Raw genomic sequence first — 22,735 nt, 5'->3', positions numbered from 1 at the left:
TTTTGTTATTGTTATTGGCCGGTAATTGATAAAGCATGACTGGCCCCGATAAAAAATGCCTACCATGTTCTAAACCGATTCCTGTAAAATTCTGTGTTATGTAATGCTCTTAATGTAGCAAGATGTATCACATAGGACAATGTTCCGGTGTGACCGAGTCGGCAGCTGACGGAAAGCGTGAAATTTTTTCCGTGATTTGGAAATCTGGTGCAAGCTATTCGTCGCACCTGAGAGGAGCCAGGAGCAGCCAAGAATGTGAAGATATCAATATTCATGTCATTTTGAGTGCTGTCTATGCAAGACAAGACATGCTTGAAAATCTTGCATAAAAATACTACATTGGCCAGTGGATTACCAGGATGTCAGAGAAATATCGTGAGGTTTAGTAAACAATGGGTACTCAGCACTCACAGATCAAGAAACTACGAATAGGGTGGCTGTCCTTGAGAGCTGCAGTTCCAAAGAGGAGGTGCAACCGCTGAAGGTCACTGTGAACTATTCAGACCGAAAGAGTAAACGGTAAAAGTGGAATTCCATGGCATCTATTATTAGCATGATGAGAACTAACCACAGAAAATTAACGGTGGCCTCCATTTAGCTGAGCTCCCCGAGTTCCGTGAAAGGGACGTGCATACTGCCCACAGGATTCTTGAGAAACCAGTAAATGTTCCAGCTCTGATGGTACGGTTCAACTAGCTGCAATGCAGATTGCGATGGTTTTCGGAAGAAAAAGCACTCAGGGCGTCTATACCTGAGGTATCAATCACAGAGAATCGAAAAGAATACAAAAGGACACTCCTTTATATTACCAAGAAACGGGGTCATTAGAATGGCTATCAACACACGTGGCACCGAAATAACAAAATGTTTTAAGAAAGGTGATTGGAGAACTGGCACATGTGATCCGATGTGATGATTATTTGACAGTTTATGGCTTATGGGGGTTTAACGCAACAAAGCGATTCAGGCTACGAGGGATGTCATATTGAAGGGCTTCGGAAATTTCGACTACCTGGGCTTCCTTACGTGCACTGACATAGCACAGTATAGGGGCCTCTAGAACTATGCCTCCATCAAAATGCGACCACCGTGGCCGGGATCGAACCTGCGTCTTTCGGGTCAGCAGCCGAGCGCCTTAACCACTGAGCTAACGTGGCGGCTGAAGAAAGTTTGAGGAAACACTGAAAGTAAACCACTGCTGTTCACCTAATTTTGCATTTCAATACGAATGACACAAACTTCACTCCGATTGATGTAAATAATGATATTGAAAGCTTGCCTGGGCGTATTTCCGCTTTGAGTTTAATGCTCAGCCTGTTCGAGATAAACATAATGCCTTATGTACTTCTCCAAAATCTCAAAATTCGTGTTTACTGAGGATATGCGCATTGAGACGTAGATCGAAGAGAATATTCACTTTTTGTATGCGAATATTTATTTCGTTGTTCTTAAATAAAACAAACAAAGAACGCGCAGGTGTGTTTATGTTCGTGCTTGATAGGGTACAGTGTGAAAGGTTGGCGAAATCAGCTCAATCACAACTGGTTACGAGCGGCTATCTGCAAGATCCTACTGAATATTGTGTATCGGGGCCCAGGTGGTTATGTTGATAGCTTTTTGCTGCGTAAGGCGCAAGGATTTCAGTTTCACTGGGAATTTAGTTGCACTTTATTTATTTGGATGGTGGTTTAAGTATTGTCATGCGTGAAAATATGACCAAAACCTCCCGGCTTGATCCTAATGAAATCATTTTGTCTTCTAAACGTTGTGGAACTGCTTACACACATACCCATGACGACAGAAAAAGTTTTAGATCTGCTTATTAGAGAGAAAACAAGAAATCTGCTCTCAACTGGAGTTATTATGAGCATAACTAGTTTTAACCACTTGTTTTTATAGTCTGTAATGTGCATCATGGCCTCAAATCAAGCAGCAAGACTGGAAACGTAAAATGGAGTTTATCAACTCAACGACGTTAGATACTTTCCGGCACAAAATATTGAACGTTAGCTGGGAACCAGTTATTGCTGCTTCGACAGATGGCAAGGCCTATAGTTTTCTGCAAATATTTTCCTGTGTATATCACAACTGTTTTTGGTACTGAGATGTAAGAGAAATAAATCTAGCTCGCCAAAACCGCATTAGTTGCCGTATTCTTCGTATGGGAAACAGATTAAATGCCCTCTATCAGAGATTTTACTGTAGCGCACGTAGTTTCAAAGCGTGGGGAACATTTAAGAAATACCCAAATAAGTATAATGCAACATTGTGAAAAATGAGAAATAATTATCACATTAACATGTTTGATGGTCTGATCACTGAAAAGGAAGTTTGGAATACGCTTAATCGATTCGTACCGATATTCGACAAATACAATTCACTACGTAAATTCTATTGCAATAGCGCGGGCTAAGTTTAATAGCTATTTCTTCAGTGAACACGACCGTAGCATATTAGATTATATCAATAACCATACGAGTAACAGTGTCTTTGTCACAAGCTGTGATGATAATGAGGCACTTAGAATAAATAAAAGTCTGAGCTTTACAAGCAGTAAAGGCGCTTTTCGACTGAAGTCGAAACCAGTTATGTATGTATTGGATATTATTTCTCTGGTAATAACTTACATGTATAATTTCGTTCCAAATGGCGGCGTTTTCCGCTGAGATATGAAGAAAGCGAAAGTAGTAGTCCTATATAAAGGCTGCTCCAAAACCAATCTTAGCTGCTATAGGCCGGTGTCAATTATGTCATTTTTTTACAAGAGTCTAGAAAAAATATTATATTCACGACGTTCTAATTTCCTCGACAAATATAATGCAAAAGCAGCTGTTCAACTATTTAGATTTAGACTCACGTTCTCTACTGAAATAGCCCTCCTCAAGCAAAAGGAAAAAATTCTAAATAACCTAGAATGTAAAATAACAACTCTAAAAATATACATATATTTGTCCAAAAGCATTTGACATTCAATCACAAAAATCTCTTTTTGAAACTGCCTCTAAACAGTGTTCGTTACAAAGCACTGGCCTTGCTCACTAGCTATATGGCTGACCGACATCAGTAGGTTTCCGTAGATAATCATCGGTCAACGTTTTACGAAATAAAGAATGGTACACCGCAAGAAAGTTTTCTTGGTCTACTATTGTCCAAAGTATATGATGATGATTTAGCGCAGATTGGTTCCTAAACGTATTGTGTAATTTGTGCTGACGAAACAATTCAATTTCTGTCAGGTACCTACGCCAACGATATAGTTGACAGGACACACTAGGATTTCAGAAAATTTAGCTCTTGGTCTGCAAAAAATTCTTCACTGAAGAACTCATGTACAAGCAAAGCAATGTTTTTCAGAGCAAAGATTCTGAAACTCGCGGCTGATACAGACCTAGTATTGCATGGTGTTATATTGTTGCAAAAACACTAGGCTTCACTTAAGTGAATTTCTATTATGGGATGGTTGTATAGAGAAAATGGAGAGTAAACTGGCTCTTCCTGTCGCTGCACTCTCAAGGCTCAAGCGCATGTTACCAATTAAAACGAAACTTCCGACCTACCATACAAACAAATATTCAGAATGTTTTCATTCCAAAAAATGCGCTGAGGACAATAACAGGTGCTCCGTATCTAGCAAATGCAAGGCCATTATTTTTCAAAATACCGCATTATGAATGTAAGGATCATTCATCAATACCAGCTAGGTGATTCAGTTATACAAATTTCGGCTACACTGTCGCACAACATTTTTAATGCGCCTTGCTAACCTGCGTGAAAATACCATTCTCCATATTACAAGACACTATGAACATTCAAATAGAAACTTTTGACAGAAGCCTGTCTGGCTGATGAAATTTAATTAATTTAGTAGAAATGACTGAAACCAACCAATATATCTTTTTTAACGCGACGTTTCGAGACCGGCTCGGTCATTCTTCATGGTGTGACTGCGGGCGTGCCGCAGCTTGGCTTTTCAAGCCCTCGTGTTGAAGACTTCCGTGTCAGTCGCCGCAAACCATGGATGTAAGGAGAGGTAAGTGTCCACAGGGAGCGATTAACATTATTCCGTGCCTGTTGAATGTGCCACGATTCGAGTAGTATCCTCCGGCGCGAGTCAGCTTCGGCTTCCAGTACAATAGTGCCGTCCAAGTCAATTCGGTGGTCGCATGCCTCGCAGTGTTCGGCCACAGCGCTGCGCCGACGGTGCATTTGTCGGACGTCCGCTTTGTGATGCCTCATCCTTTCGGCGAAGTTCTTCGTTTTTTCTGTGTAGGACGCCGAGCAGATTGAGCAGGGGATTTTTTATACAACGCCTTGGGCCCTTTCTTTAAGGCGATGGTCTTTCGAGCGGGAGAGAAGCCGTCCTATGGTGGTAGTCGGTTTGTGTGTTGTTAGCACCCCTTCTTTACAGAGAATGCGAGCCAGCGTCTCGAGCACGCCTTTCACGTATGAGATGCAAACGCGTTTCTTTTGTGGCACATGCTTGGGAAAAGAATGGAGCTGTTTTCCTTTTTCTTTTTTGTTTTTGGATTATTCGTCGGATGAATGAAATGGGGTAGCCATTTTTTGGAGATCGGAGACTACTCGCTTCTTGTTTCTTTTTCCTTCATGTGGAGAGCATACGGTGTCGGCTCTCTTCCATAAAGGTTTAATGACAGATGCCTTGTGGGGAGCGGGGTGGTTCGCTTTCAAATGGAGGTACCATCCCGTGCGGGCTGGCTTCCTGTATACCCAGAACTGCAAGCCTTAGTCGTGCCTTGTGAGCACAACCTCGAGAAAAGGCAAACTGCCCAGCTGCTCACGTTCAACTTTAAATTGTAGGGCCGGTTACATTGCCCTTGTCTGCGCACAAATTGCATGTTTCAGGCATTAAGTACGTATTAGCGTCATACTTTAACAAACACACATTCAATATTATATCTCTGTGTCACACATCTCCCCGGAGAACACTCGGACCGAAAGAATGGGCTAGGAAAAAGGTGTACCCACACAGACGCACATTTAATACACCCTACGTGACACACACACTAGAACACAAAACTAACAAAACTAACACAAAACACAAAGAATAAGAATACACACGACCCGGGAACGCTGCTACCAGCGTCTACTACTAGCGTTCTACTGTTAGCGGTCGGCGTTCGTGCTCACGGCTCGTCCGGTGCGGCTGCAACGTTGTATGGGTCCAGTAGCCAGCGTCGAGATAGCGTTTGACGTGTTGCGGCTGGCGTCGCTGGCTGCGTCACTGGCTGCGTCGTACAAGCTCCCGGTCCAAGCGTCCGTGGAGGTGATGCCGGTGTTGTTGGCGTTGAGGGCACCACGCGGATGGGTGGCAACAGCGCTGGAGACACCCTTGGCCGTAGCAGCTGGTAGCGTCCTCAGTTAATTCCTCGGAACAGGCTCAGAAACGGCAGGAAGTCCATGATGCGAAGCCGTAGAACGCGAGCTCACAGGAGCAGTAGCCGGCGTCGCTCTCTTCCAGCCGATGTGTCCCTGACCTGCCGGAGCCTCCGCTTCTCTGTTCTTCCCCCCATGCCTCGCTCTCCGTCGCCCTTTTATAGCCTTGGCGTTAGTCCTCGTAAGCCTTGTTGTCGTCTTCTTCTTCTCTCCACCAATCATCTCTTTCCGCTTCACCGAATGCTTCTTTATCTTCTTTAGTTTTCGGTTAAACCACGTCATCCTTATCGCCAACCTCGTCGCCTTCTTCAAGCCTCTTTCGTTCACAATTTTATTTTAGACTCCCAATTACAGCCCCGCTGCGGTGGCTCAGTGGTTAGGGCGCTCGACTACTGATCCGGAGTTCCCGGGTTCGAACCCGACCGCGGCGGCTGCGTTTTTATGGAGGAAAAACGATAAGGCGCCCGTGTGCTGTGCGATGTCAGTGCACGCTAAAGATCCCCAGGTGGTCGAAAGTATTCCGGAGCCCTCCACTACGGCACCTATTCTTCCTTTCTTCTTTCACTCCCTCCTTTATCCCTTCTCTTACGGCGCGGTTCAGGTGTCCAAAGATATACGAGACAGATACTGCGCCATTTCCTTTCCCCAAAAAACCAATTATTATTATTATTCCCAATTATATGTGACAATTAGCTTCGCTTCATGTAGCTGCAGCAGAAATATGTCCCTGCAAATGAATTATTAGTAATATTATTAATAATAATTGGTTTTGGGGGAAAGGAAATGGCGCAGTATTTGTCTCATATATCGTTGGACACCTGAACCGCGCCGTAAGGGAAGGGATAAAGGAGGGAGTGAAAGAAGAAAAGAAGAAAGAGGTGCCGTAGTGGAGGGCTCCGGAATAATTTTGATCACCTGGGGATCTTTAACGTGCACTGAAATCGCACAGCACACGGGCGCCTTAGCGTTCTTCCTCCATAAAAACGCAGCCGCCGCGGTCGGGTTCGAGCCCGGGAACTCCGGATTAGTAGCCGAGCGCCCTAACCACTGAGCCACCGCGGCGGGTCTGCAAATGAATTCCGACCTGAAATTAAGGACAGACTGATATGACCAAGCAGCTTAATGTTTTTTTTACGTTTGTGTAGACTGCACAGAAACCATGCTGGTGAGTTTATGTGATGACAATGTGTGTAGTGCTTATTATTCTCTTCTCTTCCTTTTTATTTATTTTTTACTGTATCCTACCATCGCCGCGTCGAACTGCTACTAAAAGTGGTATCTTTGTCAAGCCGCGTGTGCGGCTTTTTCCCGGTCTACTCAGCTATTGTACATGACTGGAAACCAACTGAACTGAACTTAAGTTCACCAGTGGAATATGCAAATCAGTCAAAATTAGTCGATTCATAATAGTTCAGAATTGATGGCTAGGAATAACATAGGCATTCCACACCAGAAGTCACTCGGCATGCAGCCGCTTCCCAACATTCTCTGTGTCTGGTAGCGCAATATTGCTCATTCCTTTCTAAAAACTCCAAAGCATGCAGGTTGTGTATAGTATGTCTGACTTTCAATCTCAGTCTTGTACTGAAATGATTGACCGCGGCGGCTCCGTTTTTATGAAGGAAAAGCGCTAAGGCGCCCGTGTGCTCTGCGATGTCGATGTCAATGCACGTTAAAGATCCCCAGGTGGTCGAAATTATACGGAGCCCTCCGCTACAGCACCTCTTTCTTCCTTTCTTCTTTCACACCCTCCTTTATCCTTTCCCTTACGGCGCGATTCTGGTGTCCAACGATATATGAGACATATACCGCGCCATTTGCTTTCCCATAAAACTAATTATTATCATTATTACTGAAATGATAGTAGTATAATCTGTGAGCCGTAATAACAGGAGAACTATGCAAAAAATGTTTAGTTGCTGCATTAGAACCATCAGTATACGCATAGCGTAGATATCGTTTTTGCATAACGTAAATTTTCTGTGACTGAAAATATAGTTGAACCCGAAACAAGTTCACTGTAGTTCACATGCGAATACAAAAGACCATTATAAAACAAAATTTTAATTCCTGCAGCAACAATTTATCTAAGCCGACCAACTGCACCAGTTATTCGAGCTATACTTGCAGAAAAGTTTAAAAGAGAATCCCAGGTTATTTAAGCAGCAAATTTCATGCCAAGACAATTAAAACGATCAACATTGCAATTAATATGCAGATTACATAGCAGGGGGCCTACTACACTGCCTTGCAGGACAGCACAAACCAGCTACAAGATTTTGGTCATCGAGTTATTAATTTGAACAACTTGTCACTGGTGTGATAACGTTGTCCGTAATAATAGCAACGCACACCCAAGTATGCCGTAAATATCCAACTTATACAGTAAAATTTTATGATTCACCAAGTCAAAATCCTTTGAAAAGTCACAAATAAGCGAATCACCATTTCCTTACTTTAAAATTGCGCTAAAATGTATTCTTTATAATGAAGGAAGGCTGATTCTCCGGTCTTTCTTCGGCTGATAATACTTATTTGTTCCACAACCAGCTGCTTATTTTGACGTTCTTGCTACATCCATACTTGTTATGGCGATATCACTCTACGAGTATGCATGCATTCGGTTTGGAAGAGCCTGAAGGAAGCCATTGTGTTAGCGGAAAGAGGACTACCTTTACTAGCGTTTATCACAACGTCTCTTTGAACAAAAAACATTTTGTATATAATTGGATTCTTTTTCTTGGGGGGGGGGGAGGAAATGGCGCAGTATCTGCCTCATATAACATTGGACACCTTAACCACGCCGTAAGGAAAGGGATATAGGAGGGAGTGATAAAAGAAAGAAAGAAAGAAAGAGGTGCCGTAGTGGAGGGCTCTGGAATAATTTCGGCCACCTGAGGATTTTTAACGTGCACTGATAGCGCACAGAACATGGGCGCCTTACTGTTCTGCCTCCATATAAACGCAGCAGCCGCGGTGGGGTTCGAGCCCGGGAAATTCGGATCAGTAATCGAGCGCCCTAACCACCGAGCCACCGAGGCGGGGTGAGAAAGAAAAAAAGAACACATTTTGTAATCATTGACATTTGGCAGAGTTCTTTTGGTTGTCTAAAGACATAACATCGTACCAGACACGAAGAGGAGACGTTTTTATTTTGCACTAAAAGGCTTAGAAGCGAATGCGTGTCGCACGAGATAAAAAAGGCGCTCATAGTGACCTTCTGTTTCAGGAAACGTTCTTAAGGGGCATATAAACAAGAAGCAACAATAAATCCATGTCAGTGCCGTTGCCAGGCGCGTTTCCTTTCGGCGGAGCTGATGTCATCAGGAGCTTCCTGCTCTATTTCGTTGGGATAGTTTCTCCTCTCTCTCTCTCTCTTTCTATGCATACGGCTGAACCTCGCAACACTGGCAAGCCGGGAGCTCCAGATGATAGCTTAACATTAGGGCGAGAAGGCGGCGTCAAGCACATCGCACTAAACTGGCTATAAAGTTCACGACACACGATACGTCGTCATAACTGAACGCAGCCCTCCGTGCGTAGTTGGTTAGTACGTAACGAATACGTTCAGAGCCAGGGGCTTATTCCTTCGGTGTTTACTTGGACTATAAGGGTATCATGGTTGGAGTTTTACTTTTGACTTCGTCTGAATTCCGGGTATCGATATTATTGCCGTCCAAACAGTGCAACGATTCGCTTCCCTGATGGTCCTCATTTTCTGCTAGAATTGATAGGAAAACGCAAGAGTGAAGCTTAAACCGCTTAAATCTTGTTCCTGTACACACATCCGAACAGCTCTTTAGATCGCAATGAAAAGCGAAGAAACATCGACGCATGTCGAATATCTCTCCGAGAATGCCGAGGTGAGACTGGTCAAAGGTATCGGCACTGAATCATGGAATCTGCTGCGAGGACGACACCAAGGAACAGGCACTCGACGGTGTAAGCCGCTTTTGGTCTTCGTACTCATAACTCTCCTCGGACTCATCATTGCTGGGCCTGCTTTGACCTTCTTCTTTCTGCGGGGCACTCAGAAGGTAAGGTCGCTTTTCTTTTCTTTTTCTTCGCATTTATCAGCTCTGCTTTCACGGGTCCGCTCTTCCGCTCTTCAAAAAAAAAAAACTAATGTGTGACAAACATTGTCCCGAGCAAGAGGTTTTTTAAAACAAAACATTTCATCTTTGTTGGCTGTGGTTTTTCTTTCCTTATAAATAGTGATGCAGAAAGCAATTCTCGAAGCTCTGCTCAACTCTACAAGCGACACATTTTAGTAATGAGGAGCCGACCCAGAATGGCAAAAATTGATTTTTTGCATTTTGTCATTTATTAACGTTTTCTGTATCTGAAAAATTTAAACTAGTCTAAGCAGCCATACCCTCTACGAATGGTTAGCTATGAGAAAGAGACCCATGAACTAGCCCCAGAAATCTCGACAAACACCTTCACTCTGCACGGCTAGCGCCCCTTGCCATTTAGCGCTGAACAACGCAGCCCGCTATGGAAAGAAAAATTATAGGTGTAGCGTTAAGGGGCAGGAAGACGGCAGAGTGGGTGATTGATCAAATTAATGACATATTACTCGAAATGAAGCGGAAGAAAAGGGCTTGCACAGGGCATATAATGCGAAGGCAAGATAACCGCTGGTCCCAATAAGGGCAACGGAGGGGATTCCAAGGGAAGGTATGTGTAGCAGGGGGCGGCAGAAGGTTAGGTTTGCGGATGAGATTAAGAAGTTTGCAGGCATATGGTGGGCGCAGCTGAAAAAAAAAACAGGGTTAATTGCAGGAAAATGGGAGAGGCCTTCGCCCTGCAGTGGGCATAGTTGGCTGATGATGATGATCATGATAGTTTATATGTATGGCCGCGGGAAGGAAAGAGCTGGCTTGAGCGCAAAAAGCATTGTAAACCATTATTTTGCGGCTGGGAGGAAGAGTCGTCTATGATAATCACTATGTTCGTGCAGAATCTCTCTGGACCCTCAAGGTTTCTCAAAATTACAATTTTGATGTATAACCTTTGAGTTACGCAGTTTTCTCTACTAGCGGCCAACAGATGGCGTTAGTTGCTTACATCGAGAAAAAACGGGCTGGGCGAGTCCTCCAAGTGACCAGTTTATAATCTCTGGGAGTGCAGTTGCAAATGTTTGTCTTCCTTATGGCACTTTTTCTATATTATTGAAACATCTTTTGAACTGACATTTGCTAAATTTGGGCACAATCTAATTCTCACGAAGAAAAACGCAGAACTTTATGCTCCAAAATCTCCAATATCAGTGGCCTGGGCATTTCACAATAAAATGAAATGGGGCTTTTAGTGCCCGATTTAAAATAACCGTTCCAGAGACATTCCGGCTTCCATCTCCCCTCTATAATTTTTAACTGCACATCATTCAGCGCCATTCACTTCGCAGCGCACTTAATGCACCTCACACGCACTCTAGGACAACCGTTCTTTGACCACTGATATCATCGTTAACAAAAATAGTAACTACATTTCAGAGCCTCTTTGCGCGCGGGGAGCGCTGCCCTATCCATTCACACTACTTCGCACCGAGTGTAAGATTGTTCACAGTCTGTACATATCAATCCCATGCTTAGCGGCTCTCGCTTTAAAATTTCCGGCTTTTTGCTCCACACAGGTCAAGAAGCTCAACTCTCCCGCTTTACTCTTATCTGAGGCCAATTCAATCTTAATGCCTCATGCTGCGGTAACTGCTATAGAAAATTATGTTAACCACGCTAGACTGACGCGACCTTTCACAAGAAATATTCCCCGCGATTCAGGCAGTGATCGCTTGGTACTAACACGGCAAATTCCGAAGTGAAATCTTTCAAGTCTGTAAGAAATCCAAAGAGGGAAACCGAGGCTCCTACTCTAAGGAGCTAATACTCATTAAATTTTGTTGGCTTGGGGTGCTGAGTGTCTGCACTCAAATTTTCTGAAACCGATGATGAACGCATTAATTTGCCTAAGCGTTATTATGAATATTCTAAATTACGAAGATTACATATTGTTTTCCTAAAGCTGAAATATGTCATTTGTGCTTTTCAGAATGTCTAATTTTCGTCCCCCTACAAGCAGAATCAATATGACGGTGAGTGCACGTTTCATCTGTACCTGAGGCATATCTCAAAGTCGATCTTGCTCCGCTAACAGGATTCATTCCGTAGTATTACCACAGAACAAATAAATTTGAGGTCATTCTGATGTTGTACTACTTGATGCAGTCTTAAACCTGACCCGCTACCTTTTGATAATATCCACTTCACTGGATTGACGCGACTCCTAATTTCTCCACGAAAATGATGTCTCTTGTGGTGTCCAGGGGCTGCATGATTTTTGTTTCTTACTTTTCGATAAGCCATGTTGTTTTGTCCGTGGGGCAGGTCGCTTCACTCTATTAATTAGATACACTGGCGAGGGAGACGTTGGCATTATGTAAGACTCCAGCGGGGACAGAGGCTTAGGCTGCTGTGCACTGAAGTTCAATTTAGTGTAGGTAGGTTGGTTCCCACTGTGTACGTCGGCACCCAAAAAATTTATGACAACGGGGTTGAGCACTAGGGCTTGGTTATGGAGTACCCCGCATGAAAACTTCACATAAATGCTGAAGTGCGTGCTTTCTACAGACAACAAAGACACCAAGTGTTGGCCGCTGGGCCCGTGATCGCGCAATATGGCGGCAGGGCACTTCCTATCACCAACTGCCGTTAACACGTCGGGCAGCATGTTCTCGGCACCACACACCTGCGCTCTGTGGCGCTAATATCAGTCGAAGGCACCATATAATTCTGGAACCATATAAGCTGGCTGGGCAAAGCGAATCACAGAAAGCAGGAACAGAGTCACGATGCCGAAGGAAAATGTTTAGACGGAGATGACGCTGTGAACTACATTTCATCAGTTATAGCTGAGCCATTTAAGAAAGACGATAGAGTAATCACCCCAAATGAGGGAGCAACACAGGAACGCACAATAGAAAACCACGTGGAACTGACGAATGTTAACTGGAAAAAGGCGGAAGCAAATATTCTAAGATGTACGTCAGCAGGGATCGACGAAATCCCAATCAAGCTAATTAATGAACTTCGCCCAAGAGGCAAGGAAACGCTGATAAAGGTGTTGGAGGCAGTCATAACGAATCAGCGAATTCCGCACAGCTGGAAACAGAGTAAAATGAATTTGATTTATAAAGGAAAATGCACTAAGACGAACATAAAATCCTTCGGACTGATTACGATAACATCAGTTACATACACGCTGGCGATGCAGGCGGTGAAAATAAAATTGCAGTCATGGGTAGAAAGTAATAGAATACTCGGGGAACATCAGAAAGGGTTCAGAAGTGGTAGGCGCTTAGATGATTTCCTGTTCGTGCTTACCCAGTGCATAGAAATAGCTAGGGCGGAAAACAGACCTCTGTATTTAGCCTTCTTGGACATAAGCGGTGCATACGACAACGTGAACAGGGAACTCCTGTGGAACATATTAAAAGGTGAAGGTGTCTGTCATGAGGTAATTAATTTTCGACAGGAAATATATCGAGAAAATGAAGTTGAAATAACATGTGAAGGAATTAAGAGTACAACAACTATCCAGATATACAAAGGATTAAGGCAAGATTGTCCTCTATCACCGCTGCTGTTCATGTTTTATATAAGTATGGAAAGAAGGCTACAAGGAAGCAATCTAGGTTATGATCTGTCATACACATTAGGCGGAAAGGTTGTTGAGCAGCGACTACCGGGTGTAATGTATGCGGACGATATTGTACTGTTAGCAGAAAGCCAGGAAGATTTGCAAACTTTGGTGAATTGCCGTGGAGACGAAGGAGACAGTCTAGGTTTCAGTTTTAGCGCAACTAAGTCAGGTGTGATGGTTTTCAACGGCACAACTGATCAGGAGCTTACAATACAAGGCCATGAAATACCCCGAGTGGCCGAATACAAATATCTCGGGGTATGGGTAAACAACACGAAAAAGCACGAACAGTCCCTCATAGCAAAAGGGCGAAGATATGCCGAGATAATGAAACATAGGGCATTGTGGGGGTACAACAGGTATGAAGTCCTCAGAGGTATTTGGAAAGGAATAATGGTGCCGGGGCTTACTATCGGGAATGCGGCTCTATGCTTAAGGGCTGCAGTTCAGTCGCGATTAGAAGTAAATCAGAGAACTGTCGGAAGATTAGCACTAGGCGCCCACGGGAAACCCGCAAACGAGGCAGTACAGGGGGATATGGGCTGGGCAACGTTCGATGCACGGGAAGCTCAGAGTAAAGTACTATACGAAGAACGCCTGAGGAAATTAGATGATAACAGGTGAGCATCTAAGGTATTTAAATACCTGTACAGAAAGAGCTTTGACACACAGCGGCGGAAATGAACTAAAAATCTGGTCAGTAAGTTTGCCAGAGACGAGGAAGGAGAAAGAAAGAGCATTAAACCACAGGTTAAAAACGTCGAAGGTAAAAATTGGTTAGATTCAATGGAAAAGAAGCATAGTGTAGAACTATATTGATGCTGGAAAGGGCAGATCAGAAAGGAAACGTTTTATGATAACTCAAGAGGCAGTGCCCTCCTCTTTGAAGCTAGGTCAGGGTGTCTTAGAACGCGCAGCTGCGGAAAAAAAATGAACGAAGAAGATGACGCATGTGCTGTGTGTGGTAAATCTGAAGAAACAATAGAACACCTAATCCTAAAATGCGATGGTATCCATCCCGATGTCGATGCAGGCACAGTCACTCTTCCTGAGGCCTTAGGGTTTAGAGATAACTTCACTTCACTTCACTTTATTACCTTAAAGACCCCACTTTGGGGGTGTTACATAAGGGGTGGGAGTACAAATATGGGTTGAATATGATTGCTTACATGATATTTAAGAAATGCATATTTAAATTGTTCACAAAACTTGATTGGCAGGTGATGGCATCAACGTCGTGGGGAAGGCCATTCCAGCCTTTAGCAGTGCGAAGAAAAAAGGATGCGGAAAAAGTGACGGTGCGGGTGCGTTGGCATGACACTTGCAGCGGATGGCCGGTGCGATGAGATATGCGAGCGGGCGGTGTGATGTAGGGTGGTTGTTCGAGGGAACTGTAAAAAAACTTATGAAACAGACTAAGAGAAGCAATGCGACGACGATGGGCAAGAGTTGATAAACCTGATTGTCGTTTAAGTGACGATACACTGATGTCGTATGAATAGGCAGAATGAATGAACCTCGTGGCGCGATTTTGGACAGATTCTAGTGAACTGATGAGATATGCTTGTTGCGGGCTCCAGATAGCAGATGCGTATTCTAGTTTTGGTCGAATGAGTGATTGGTAGGCGAGAAGTTTAATACTTTGAGGGGCGTGCCGTAGATGACGTTTCAAAAAACCCAATGACCGGTTAGCTGATGCGACGATGTTCGTTACATGAGAGCGCCAGGAGAGATCCTGGCCAAAGGTGACACCTAGGTACTTGTATGAGTATACAGATTCTAGTGGAACGTTAGTAACGGAGTAAGAGAAAATATGGGGGTTACGCCGGCGGTGAAAAGATACGAGTTTACATTTATTAGGATTATGCGACATTAGCCAGTCATCGCACCAGGCATGCACTGTGTCAATGTCGTTTTGCAGCTGTGATTGGTCAAAGGTGTTGGAAATCGTGTGGTAAATAACGCAGTCGTCTGCAAACAGACGAACATTGCAAACCAGGTTTGAGGGTAAGTCGTTTATGTAGATTACGAATATGAGGGGAGCAAGTACAGAACCTTGGGGTACGCCTGATGTTACTGGAAGAGTGTTGGAACTCTGGCTGTTAACGAGAACAAACTGGGAGCGCTTAGAAAGGAATTCTTCGATCCACAATAATACGTTAGGATGCAGTTTTAGCATGTAAATAAATCTGCGGTGGAAATTAGAAAGAAGCGATTGGAGGATTGGTGGCACAAAAGCAGAGAGGTGACCTAAGTTTTAAAGTGTAGGAAGACGTTTTTTAAAGGAAATGGCTAATTGTATTAACAACTTACTGCAGAGTAAACCAAAATAGAGGAAAAAAACTGAGCATAGTGGCAACACCCACTGCCCCGTTTCAAAGGGGACGCGCCTACCTTCCATCCATCCATCCATCGGCACGCACTTGAGCATCCCTATCATGTTTGCTAACGACAGTACATAGTGGCCAGCAGAAGGCTGTGGGGGTACTTGACAGCAGGCTTTGGCTCTTCGAGATTGCTCTGACTGACTGGACGTTGCAGATAGCATGACGCTTAGGGAAGAACATAGATTTTTTGGCCACTAACAAGAGATAAAGCTTGCGGCGCAAAGCGTGTGGGGAAAACGTGGCTTAGGATTGACATCTGCTGGTTTGTTGATTGCTTTACAGATTAGATTTTAGGGTGGTTCCGTTTTGTTTTCATTGATGTTTTGTGAGCTTCGTGGTAGTGTATTTATACAGCAACGCAGACAGTTCGTTTGAGTTACGAAGCCCCCGAAGCCGCTTGTCTCAGAAGCACCTGAGCACAGTGCACAGTGTCTACTGGGTCCAAACGTTTTTTTTTTTATTTGCCTGTACAGTGGGTCAAAGTCCTTCATCTGGCCTCTTTCAGAGGTACGCTTCATGCATGTGCAAAGTTTAGAAAACTGCGATGGTAACCTCCATCATTCGCTGAGTTGTTCCGCGCGGAGTAATCGACAAATCTGCTTGGTCACTGGCCTGCCGCGATAGATGGCAAGAATTTCCACGGTCCCCTAAGCTCTCGCGCTCCTTATATCGCATCGTATATAGCCACTTATCACATGAATGTTACAGCGCGCAGCCTACAGGTGCTCCCTAGACGTCGTTAATGTTAAGGCTTCCCCAAAGAAGTACAATGGGTCGCAGGTGCTTTGCTGCTCCATATCATCATATTCATAGCACAAGAGGCTAGTACGACTAGACAGGGCGCAGGGTTTTGTAACGCTGCGGGCCACAAATATGCGTTCTTTGTTATGTTACAATAAGAAACAGTTTTTTCTCGCTCATCGCAGTCAAAGGTAACAGTCATCGTTGATTCCTTTTTTTTTTTTTGCTCCGGGTTCAATCATAACTGAGATAGTGGTTGTACAATCTTCTCAAAATCTCGTACGGAGTGCTTAGATATTGACGATGAAATTTCAGTGTTGAACAGACCGACAAAATGCAGAACTTAATACTCTGTGCACGCTGGCGTCGCAAAGCTCACCACCAAAACGTATACGCTATTTTAGGATTATTTTTTTAAATATATTAGCGCAACCCAATTTTCAGGCGTCCCGTGGATCGCCACACATCTTGCGATTTACGGAGCTTTTGACAAAAGAATTCAGAAATTTCGTGATGAGCAGACATTTTGAATGTAAGGACTCTGAAACATCACGAGAACAGCACAAATGAAATATCTAAAAGTCAACCAGAAAAAAATGTACTGTGTGCGCTTCGGAAGATAAGTCCGCTATATCTTTTCCGTAGCCGACTAGAAGATGCACAGTCTCACCCACTCATCTTGATCTTAAAAAACTCCCTCCCGAAGCCGAATTTATTCACCCGAAAGCTGGCCTTAATTTTTCATGAAAACTCAACTTAGCGCTTTCGTCGCTACAATTATACGCCTGCATTAAAGCACGACTAAAACTGTTTGCAGAGTCTCCCGAAGTATCCAAGCTCACCCTAGCAGCCGTTGGTGCGGACTCCTTCACTGTTACCTGGGAGCAACCAGATAGTCCTTTCGACTACTACCGGGTCGAGGTGACGGCCGGCGCCAGTGGGGACAGTGGTACGCCTCAACTACATAGAGCTGGTTCGTGCGCAACTGGCAGAATTCTGCACCCAAACCAGACGCGCGTCACTTGTGACCATCTGCAAGCCTGCACCAACGTGACCTTCACGGTGAAGACTCACCGTAACGGACCGCATCAAAGCACATCTTCAGGCACCACACTCTGGGACATCTTCATCCCTGGCAAAGGTAAGCTTTGTTCCTATTGTGGCTACTTTCAAATCGATGCTAATTGTGGCACGAGACTAAACCAAGAGCGAATACTTTCAATTCAAAATATAAATCAAGAAATCAACAAGTGTCAGGAGTAAATGTATAGCGCATACGTTTAGAGCCAGAAACGAGCACGTTTTACGCTTTAAAAAAAACGAACTATGACATCCTGATAGAGAAGTAGTTAGTTGTACTATATATTGGTATGTACGTTAAAGAACCCCAGGTGGTTGAAATTTCCGGAGCCCTTCACTACGGCGTCCCTCATAGCCTGAGTCGCTTTGGGACGTTAAACATTCATAAAATCATAATTTGGTATTACTGGCCCAGCACAATCACGCGTTCTAAATGATAAACTGAAAATTTATTGGCTTGTGCTTGTGATAACAAGGAAGGAAACCAAAATTTTCGGTAATAAGCGTCTCATTTACGCGTATGTTGTGTATTGCAGTCTAACAATTCCGTGTTCCAAAATGACTGTAACAGCAATATAGTGAATGGTCAGACGTTTCTGTGATTAACTGCATATTCGTGGAGGCGGAGGAGAGAGATTTTAATGAAACAGGAGAGGTCTGCCTGGTTGTTGACCTGGCATGCTACTCCAGCATATTCGTGGTTAGTTCTGTTATGGTGATGATCGTGTTTGGTACCTAATGTGTTATTCCGGTCTGCTAAAACGGTGCCGAGAAAACCGGTAGTTCTAAAGCTACATCAAAAAAATCATGAATGGTCTTTCTTCCTGGCTTATCCTGCTGAAACTGGGAACACTCTAAAGAACTATACCCCTGGGAGCTGTCACTAGTAGTAAATGCAAGTTTTTCTTTCTGGGAAGGTGAGAAATACGGAGACGTTAGTACTTCTCTCAACCGATATATCCATGTTATTGAGTTCCGTGCATGCATAATAAACCCCAGTACTTCGCTCGCACTACGAGCCATATGTCCGGTGGGGTCACACAGGTTCATAATGACTGGCTGCATGTTTCAAACCCAGAAGCTGTTATGGAGCTGTTCCGCCTATCGTACACTGCTGCTCAGATCAACGCAGCAAAAACTTCATTCTCGAGCAGAATTTGAACTGCGGATGACGCAAGTAGGGCAGCCTTGTTTCCCGTTGCCATAGACAGTTCGACCATGGCCGCAGCCTCAAAGCAGGTGCATAGACGCCGGCTCTCGCTGAACAAAATACCAGAAAACTGTGCGTTGATGCAGAATAAGAGTAAAGGAAAACAGTATTTATTTATTTATTTATTTATTTAGTTATTTATTTATTTATTTATTTATTTATTATTTTATTTATTCATTCATTTATTTATTTATTTATTTATTTATTTATTTATTTATTTATTTGTTTATTTATTCAAATACCCTAAACGGCCTCCGGGGAGGGGGTATTACATGGGGGGGGGGGGGGGGGCACAGGAAGCACTTTGACAACACTTTGCTCGAAACAGAAAAGGGAGAGAAAAAATACAGACATCATTTTGAAGTACAGTAATAAACAATAACAACAACACTATAGCGCAAATAGAAAGCGTAAAAATTCAAGCAACTCGGATTAAGGATACAAACACAACGCAGAAAGAAAAAAGAATGGAAAAGAAACATCTGGAAGAAGGTAGTAGAATTCGAGGGAGCACAAAAGAAGGATTACTAACTCTATAAAAGTAGAGTGGTGCACAGGTGCGTACTAGAAACTTATTACATGCAAATGCTGAAGCTCATTTTGACACATTGTTTTGTGCGCTCTAAGTATGAGAAGCGAATTCTTGAAATCCAGGTACTCTTCGTTTTTCAACATACGTTCTCCAGTCACCTGGTACGCTGGAAGAGTTAAAACCAGAAATAACTGAACTTTCCTGCCCAGGAACAGGACTAAAGGCGTCAGCGGCAGCAAGAGACTGCTGTGCATGAAGACAAACGCGAACAGAACAGTATTTTGTGGCCTGTAACTTAAACAGGGACTTTTTTTTCTTTCAGAACCGGATTCACCCATGGACATCACGATAGTCGGTGAATCACCCTCTCGCAGCCTGCTCAAGTGGGCGGGTCCTAAGGAGTGGTCTGCCGTCCTTAGTACTTACGCAGTGATGGTCTGCACCTCCTTCAACGCGTGCGATGCAGAGGCTGGTGACATGGACTGCACGAACTACGAGACGCCAGTCATGAAGCTGCCGTTTGACAGCACCGCTGACACAGCGTACTGCGTTATGGTGACGGCGACGACCCGTTGCGGCGGCGACGTCATCCTGAGCAGACCAGCCGCGGCAGTTGTCAGGACTCCTGCGTTCCGTAAGTTTCCGCTTTCTCATTCTATTGCCTCCAGGAAACCTATGTAACGCAAACCATTGGCACTTTTTTAATGAACTCTATGTCGCTTATGTTCCATGGCATGTTTTACTCTCTCACTGAGCTGCGCCCTTAATTTCACTTACTCGTACGGCTCAGCAGTGTGTTCTAACCGGCGAACACCGCGATTATGACCCTTTCTGATATCAATGAGTTTTTTCAAGAACACTGAACTCGCCGTTCAGTCCTGTAACTAGTACGTGGCCAGTTATCTTTAAAAGAAAATTGCTTTTGTGTTCTCAGCATACGATGCTATCGCTACCATGGGGCACGGCAAGGCCACTTTGCAAAGCGTTTTCCTTTTTTTCCAGTCCTCGACTAGCAATTTTTCGTTCTAACATTCAACAGGAGGCTTCCTTGTTTTCACTAAACGTGATATCTTGGTGTACTGCAACGCTGTTTTCGTCCATTAAGACAACAACATTTTCACCGTTGTATATGTTCTCGGGGATAAGGCAATTTTTCTGAAGGCAAAATTTTATCTGCGTCTTAGAAGCAGGGAGCTGAGTTCCTGCGCCGTACTAGGTGTGACACTTTCCTGTAGAAACTCTCTGCGCTTCTTTCTTTCATTTACACTCTGTGGCATGCGGCCGTTCCCCTTCTTAGTATGAATGCAACTCATATCATTTAGTTTGTGCGACGTTCATGCTTGTGTTAGTGAAATATTTGCTCACACGCCTTCCTAAAATTTTGGTACAACAATCACTGAAATGTGGAGTCAAGTGGAATAAAATATCAATGTGCAAGGACAAAATGCAGTTGTTATAGATAAGTAGTTACTAAATGGTGAGTAACCAGAAAAACAGTTGTAGTCTACAACAAAAACAATAAATCAACAACGTAGTTCGTAGGTCTGCAGTCATGGTTTTATGTGGCACACAGCTACAATTGGCTACTGAACAGTTTTGAGCATGAATTATTTGTCGCTTACAGTATATGTAGTAGGAAAACGTGAGTGCGACAAAACGACAGACGCAAATCACTTTCTATATCACGCTCGTCGTGTCGATTGAATCAGCCATATGTAAGTACGAACCGCTGGAAATTTAGTTTTTAGGGGTGTGCTCTTTCTGCATGTAGTTCGATAAAGGAATAAAAGTCTTAACATGTAGGCACAGAATTACAATCGTTGTTCTCAGAAATTTTTTGTGGATTTCGGCTGTTCATAATTCAACATGCATTTTCAGATATTCTTTTCAAATTGGTTATCCAACGTCCGATGCATAAACTTTAGATGCAGAAGCTTGGTCCAACATGTGCGTTAAAATTCTGGCGTGTTGCAGTAATCTTACAGGCCAATCTGCTATCTCGAGTCTGGTAAACTGGTTTCAGCGCCTTACTTAACAATCCATAAACTTAATTGGGGCAGTGTATGTAAACTAAACAAAGACGGTATAGGAAAAATATGCGAAATATTTTGGAGCCAGATAATTTATATTTTATGGCGGAGGTACGAAAAATTCGAGGCGTTAACTATACATGTTTTATTGCTGTTAATGCGAGAGCAATCATATAGCAGTAGATTTCAAATGTTAAGTTAGTAAACTGTAATGAACAGGGACTTCTGCAGCTAAATAAAAGTAAAAAAAATGTTTTTCAAAGCATGCTCAAGTATCAGTACCTGTCACGATATGGATATAAAAACTGATTATTTAAGGTTAGATCTAGCCCGCAATTGTTCGCACCATAACCCTCCGCTCTTCAGGAAACTTGTTATTGAATATTATTACGGCTTTAAATCTGGAGAGCACTCTAGGTAAATAGATCAACTAATATTTTTATGCTGAAATACTTTACTTCTAGAGATGTTAAATAGATATTGGTTAATAGTTCAAAAGGCTTTATATAAACTTAAACAATGCTCAAATAAGAATCATAGCAAGTTGTTGGGTGATTTGGTCTGTCATCTCTAAGAAAGAAGCAACACAGAAAAAATACATGGACAACATACAATGGGACAAGAGTGCGCCTCTTCCGTGTTGTCTCGTCCTTGAGTTTGTTTGCGTAGTTTGTTTAGTTAAAAATGAAGGACGATGATTTTTGGGCTTAACCAGATGCAGCCTTAGCTGTCGAAGATCCCCCTCTTTTATTCCTACCAAGCCATTCTTGAGTTCCGCAAGCATGTTCAGCTTAAAGTTGATGAAGCAAGCAATGTTTACAGGTCCTCCTGATGTCTCTAAGGTAAAGGTGACGGCCGTGGGAAACGACTCTTTCACTGTGAGCTGGCAGCGACCCGAGGGCCAGTTCGACTACTACTGGATGGAAGTCACAGACAGCAACGCTGTTCTAGGCAGCTCTGAACATCGCCACGTGGGTTCGTGCGTCAGCGGCACATTGCTTCGGCCGCACCAGACGCAAGTCAGCTGCAGCCAGGTGAAGAGCTGCACCAACGCCAGCCTGACTATTTACACTCATGTGAATGGTCCACCAGAACAAACCTCCCACGGAGTCACCGTGGAGGGCATATTCATACCAGGGAAAGGTATGTCACACGATTGTCTAGACATGCTGTACAGGTGAACATGGATCACTGAACGTGCCAGGAACATGACTCATTTGGCATAGCCCTCGTTTACGTGTCGTTAGCTGTACTTCATGCGAGGGTGGTCGTTGTTATAATTATCTTTACTACTTCTCGGGGGCAAGCGAAAGGCTCTGATTTTTTTACCCCCTCCTCTAGTGTACGCGTATTATGGTGCTGCGTTTCTGCTCAACGTGTCGGCCGCAGCCAAAACGTTATCGACACGGCAGTCACGTGACCACGCCGTGCATGGGTAGAAGGCGCTTTGTTGTCTCCGTGTTAACTACAGCGTCCTTCTAGGCCATACCGCGGAAGCAATTCGCAAAGCACGCTGCAATAAACTGCGCGTTTTTTTCACTCTGAATCTTTTTCACATAACCGTTCCACTCTCGTTTGAAAAAAGGCGATTTGTATTCTCTTTGTTAAACAAATTTATGGTATTCATTCGTTTCTCATACAGCACCGAAAAAAGGACCTC

General features: G+C 43.7%; 1 protein-coding gene across 1 annotated transcript; it reads left to right on the top strand.

The window, feature by feature from the left end:
* The first annotated feature begins 9,062 nt into the window (after nt 1-9,062).
* Nucleotides 9,063-22,256, top strand: LOC144103417 (uncharacterized). Its single transcript, XM_077636138.1, has 5 exons — nt 9,063-9,431; nt 11,446-11,488; nt 17,041-17,364; nt 19,368-19,679; nt 21,898-22,256. The coding sequence occupies exons 4-5, from the start codon at nt 19,382-19,384 to the stop codon at nt 22,254-22,256; spliced, it is 657 nt and encodes a 218-aa protein (XP_077492264.1). The 5' UTR covers nt 9,063-9,431; nt 11,446-11,488; nt 17,041-17,364; nt 19,368-19,381.
* Nucleotides 22,257-22,735: the final 479 nt, after the last annotated feature.

Source organism: Amblyomma americanum, chromosome 9 (assembly GCF_052857255.1).
Source record: "Amblyomma americanum isolate KBUSLIRL-KWMA chromosome 9, ASM5285725v1, whole genome shotgun sequence".
Lineage (NCBI taxonomy): Eukaryota > Metazoa > Arthropoda > Arachnida > Ixodida > Ixodidae > Amblyomma > Amblyomma americanum.
The sequence above is the reverse complement of the archived record's forward strand: the minus strand, read 5'-3'. Positions and strand labels throughout refer to the sequence as shown.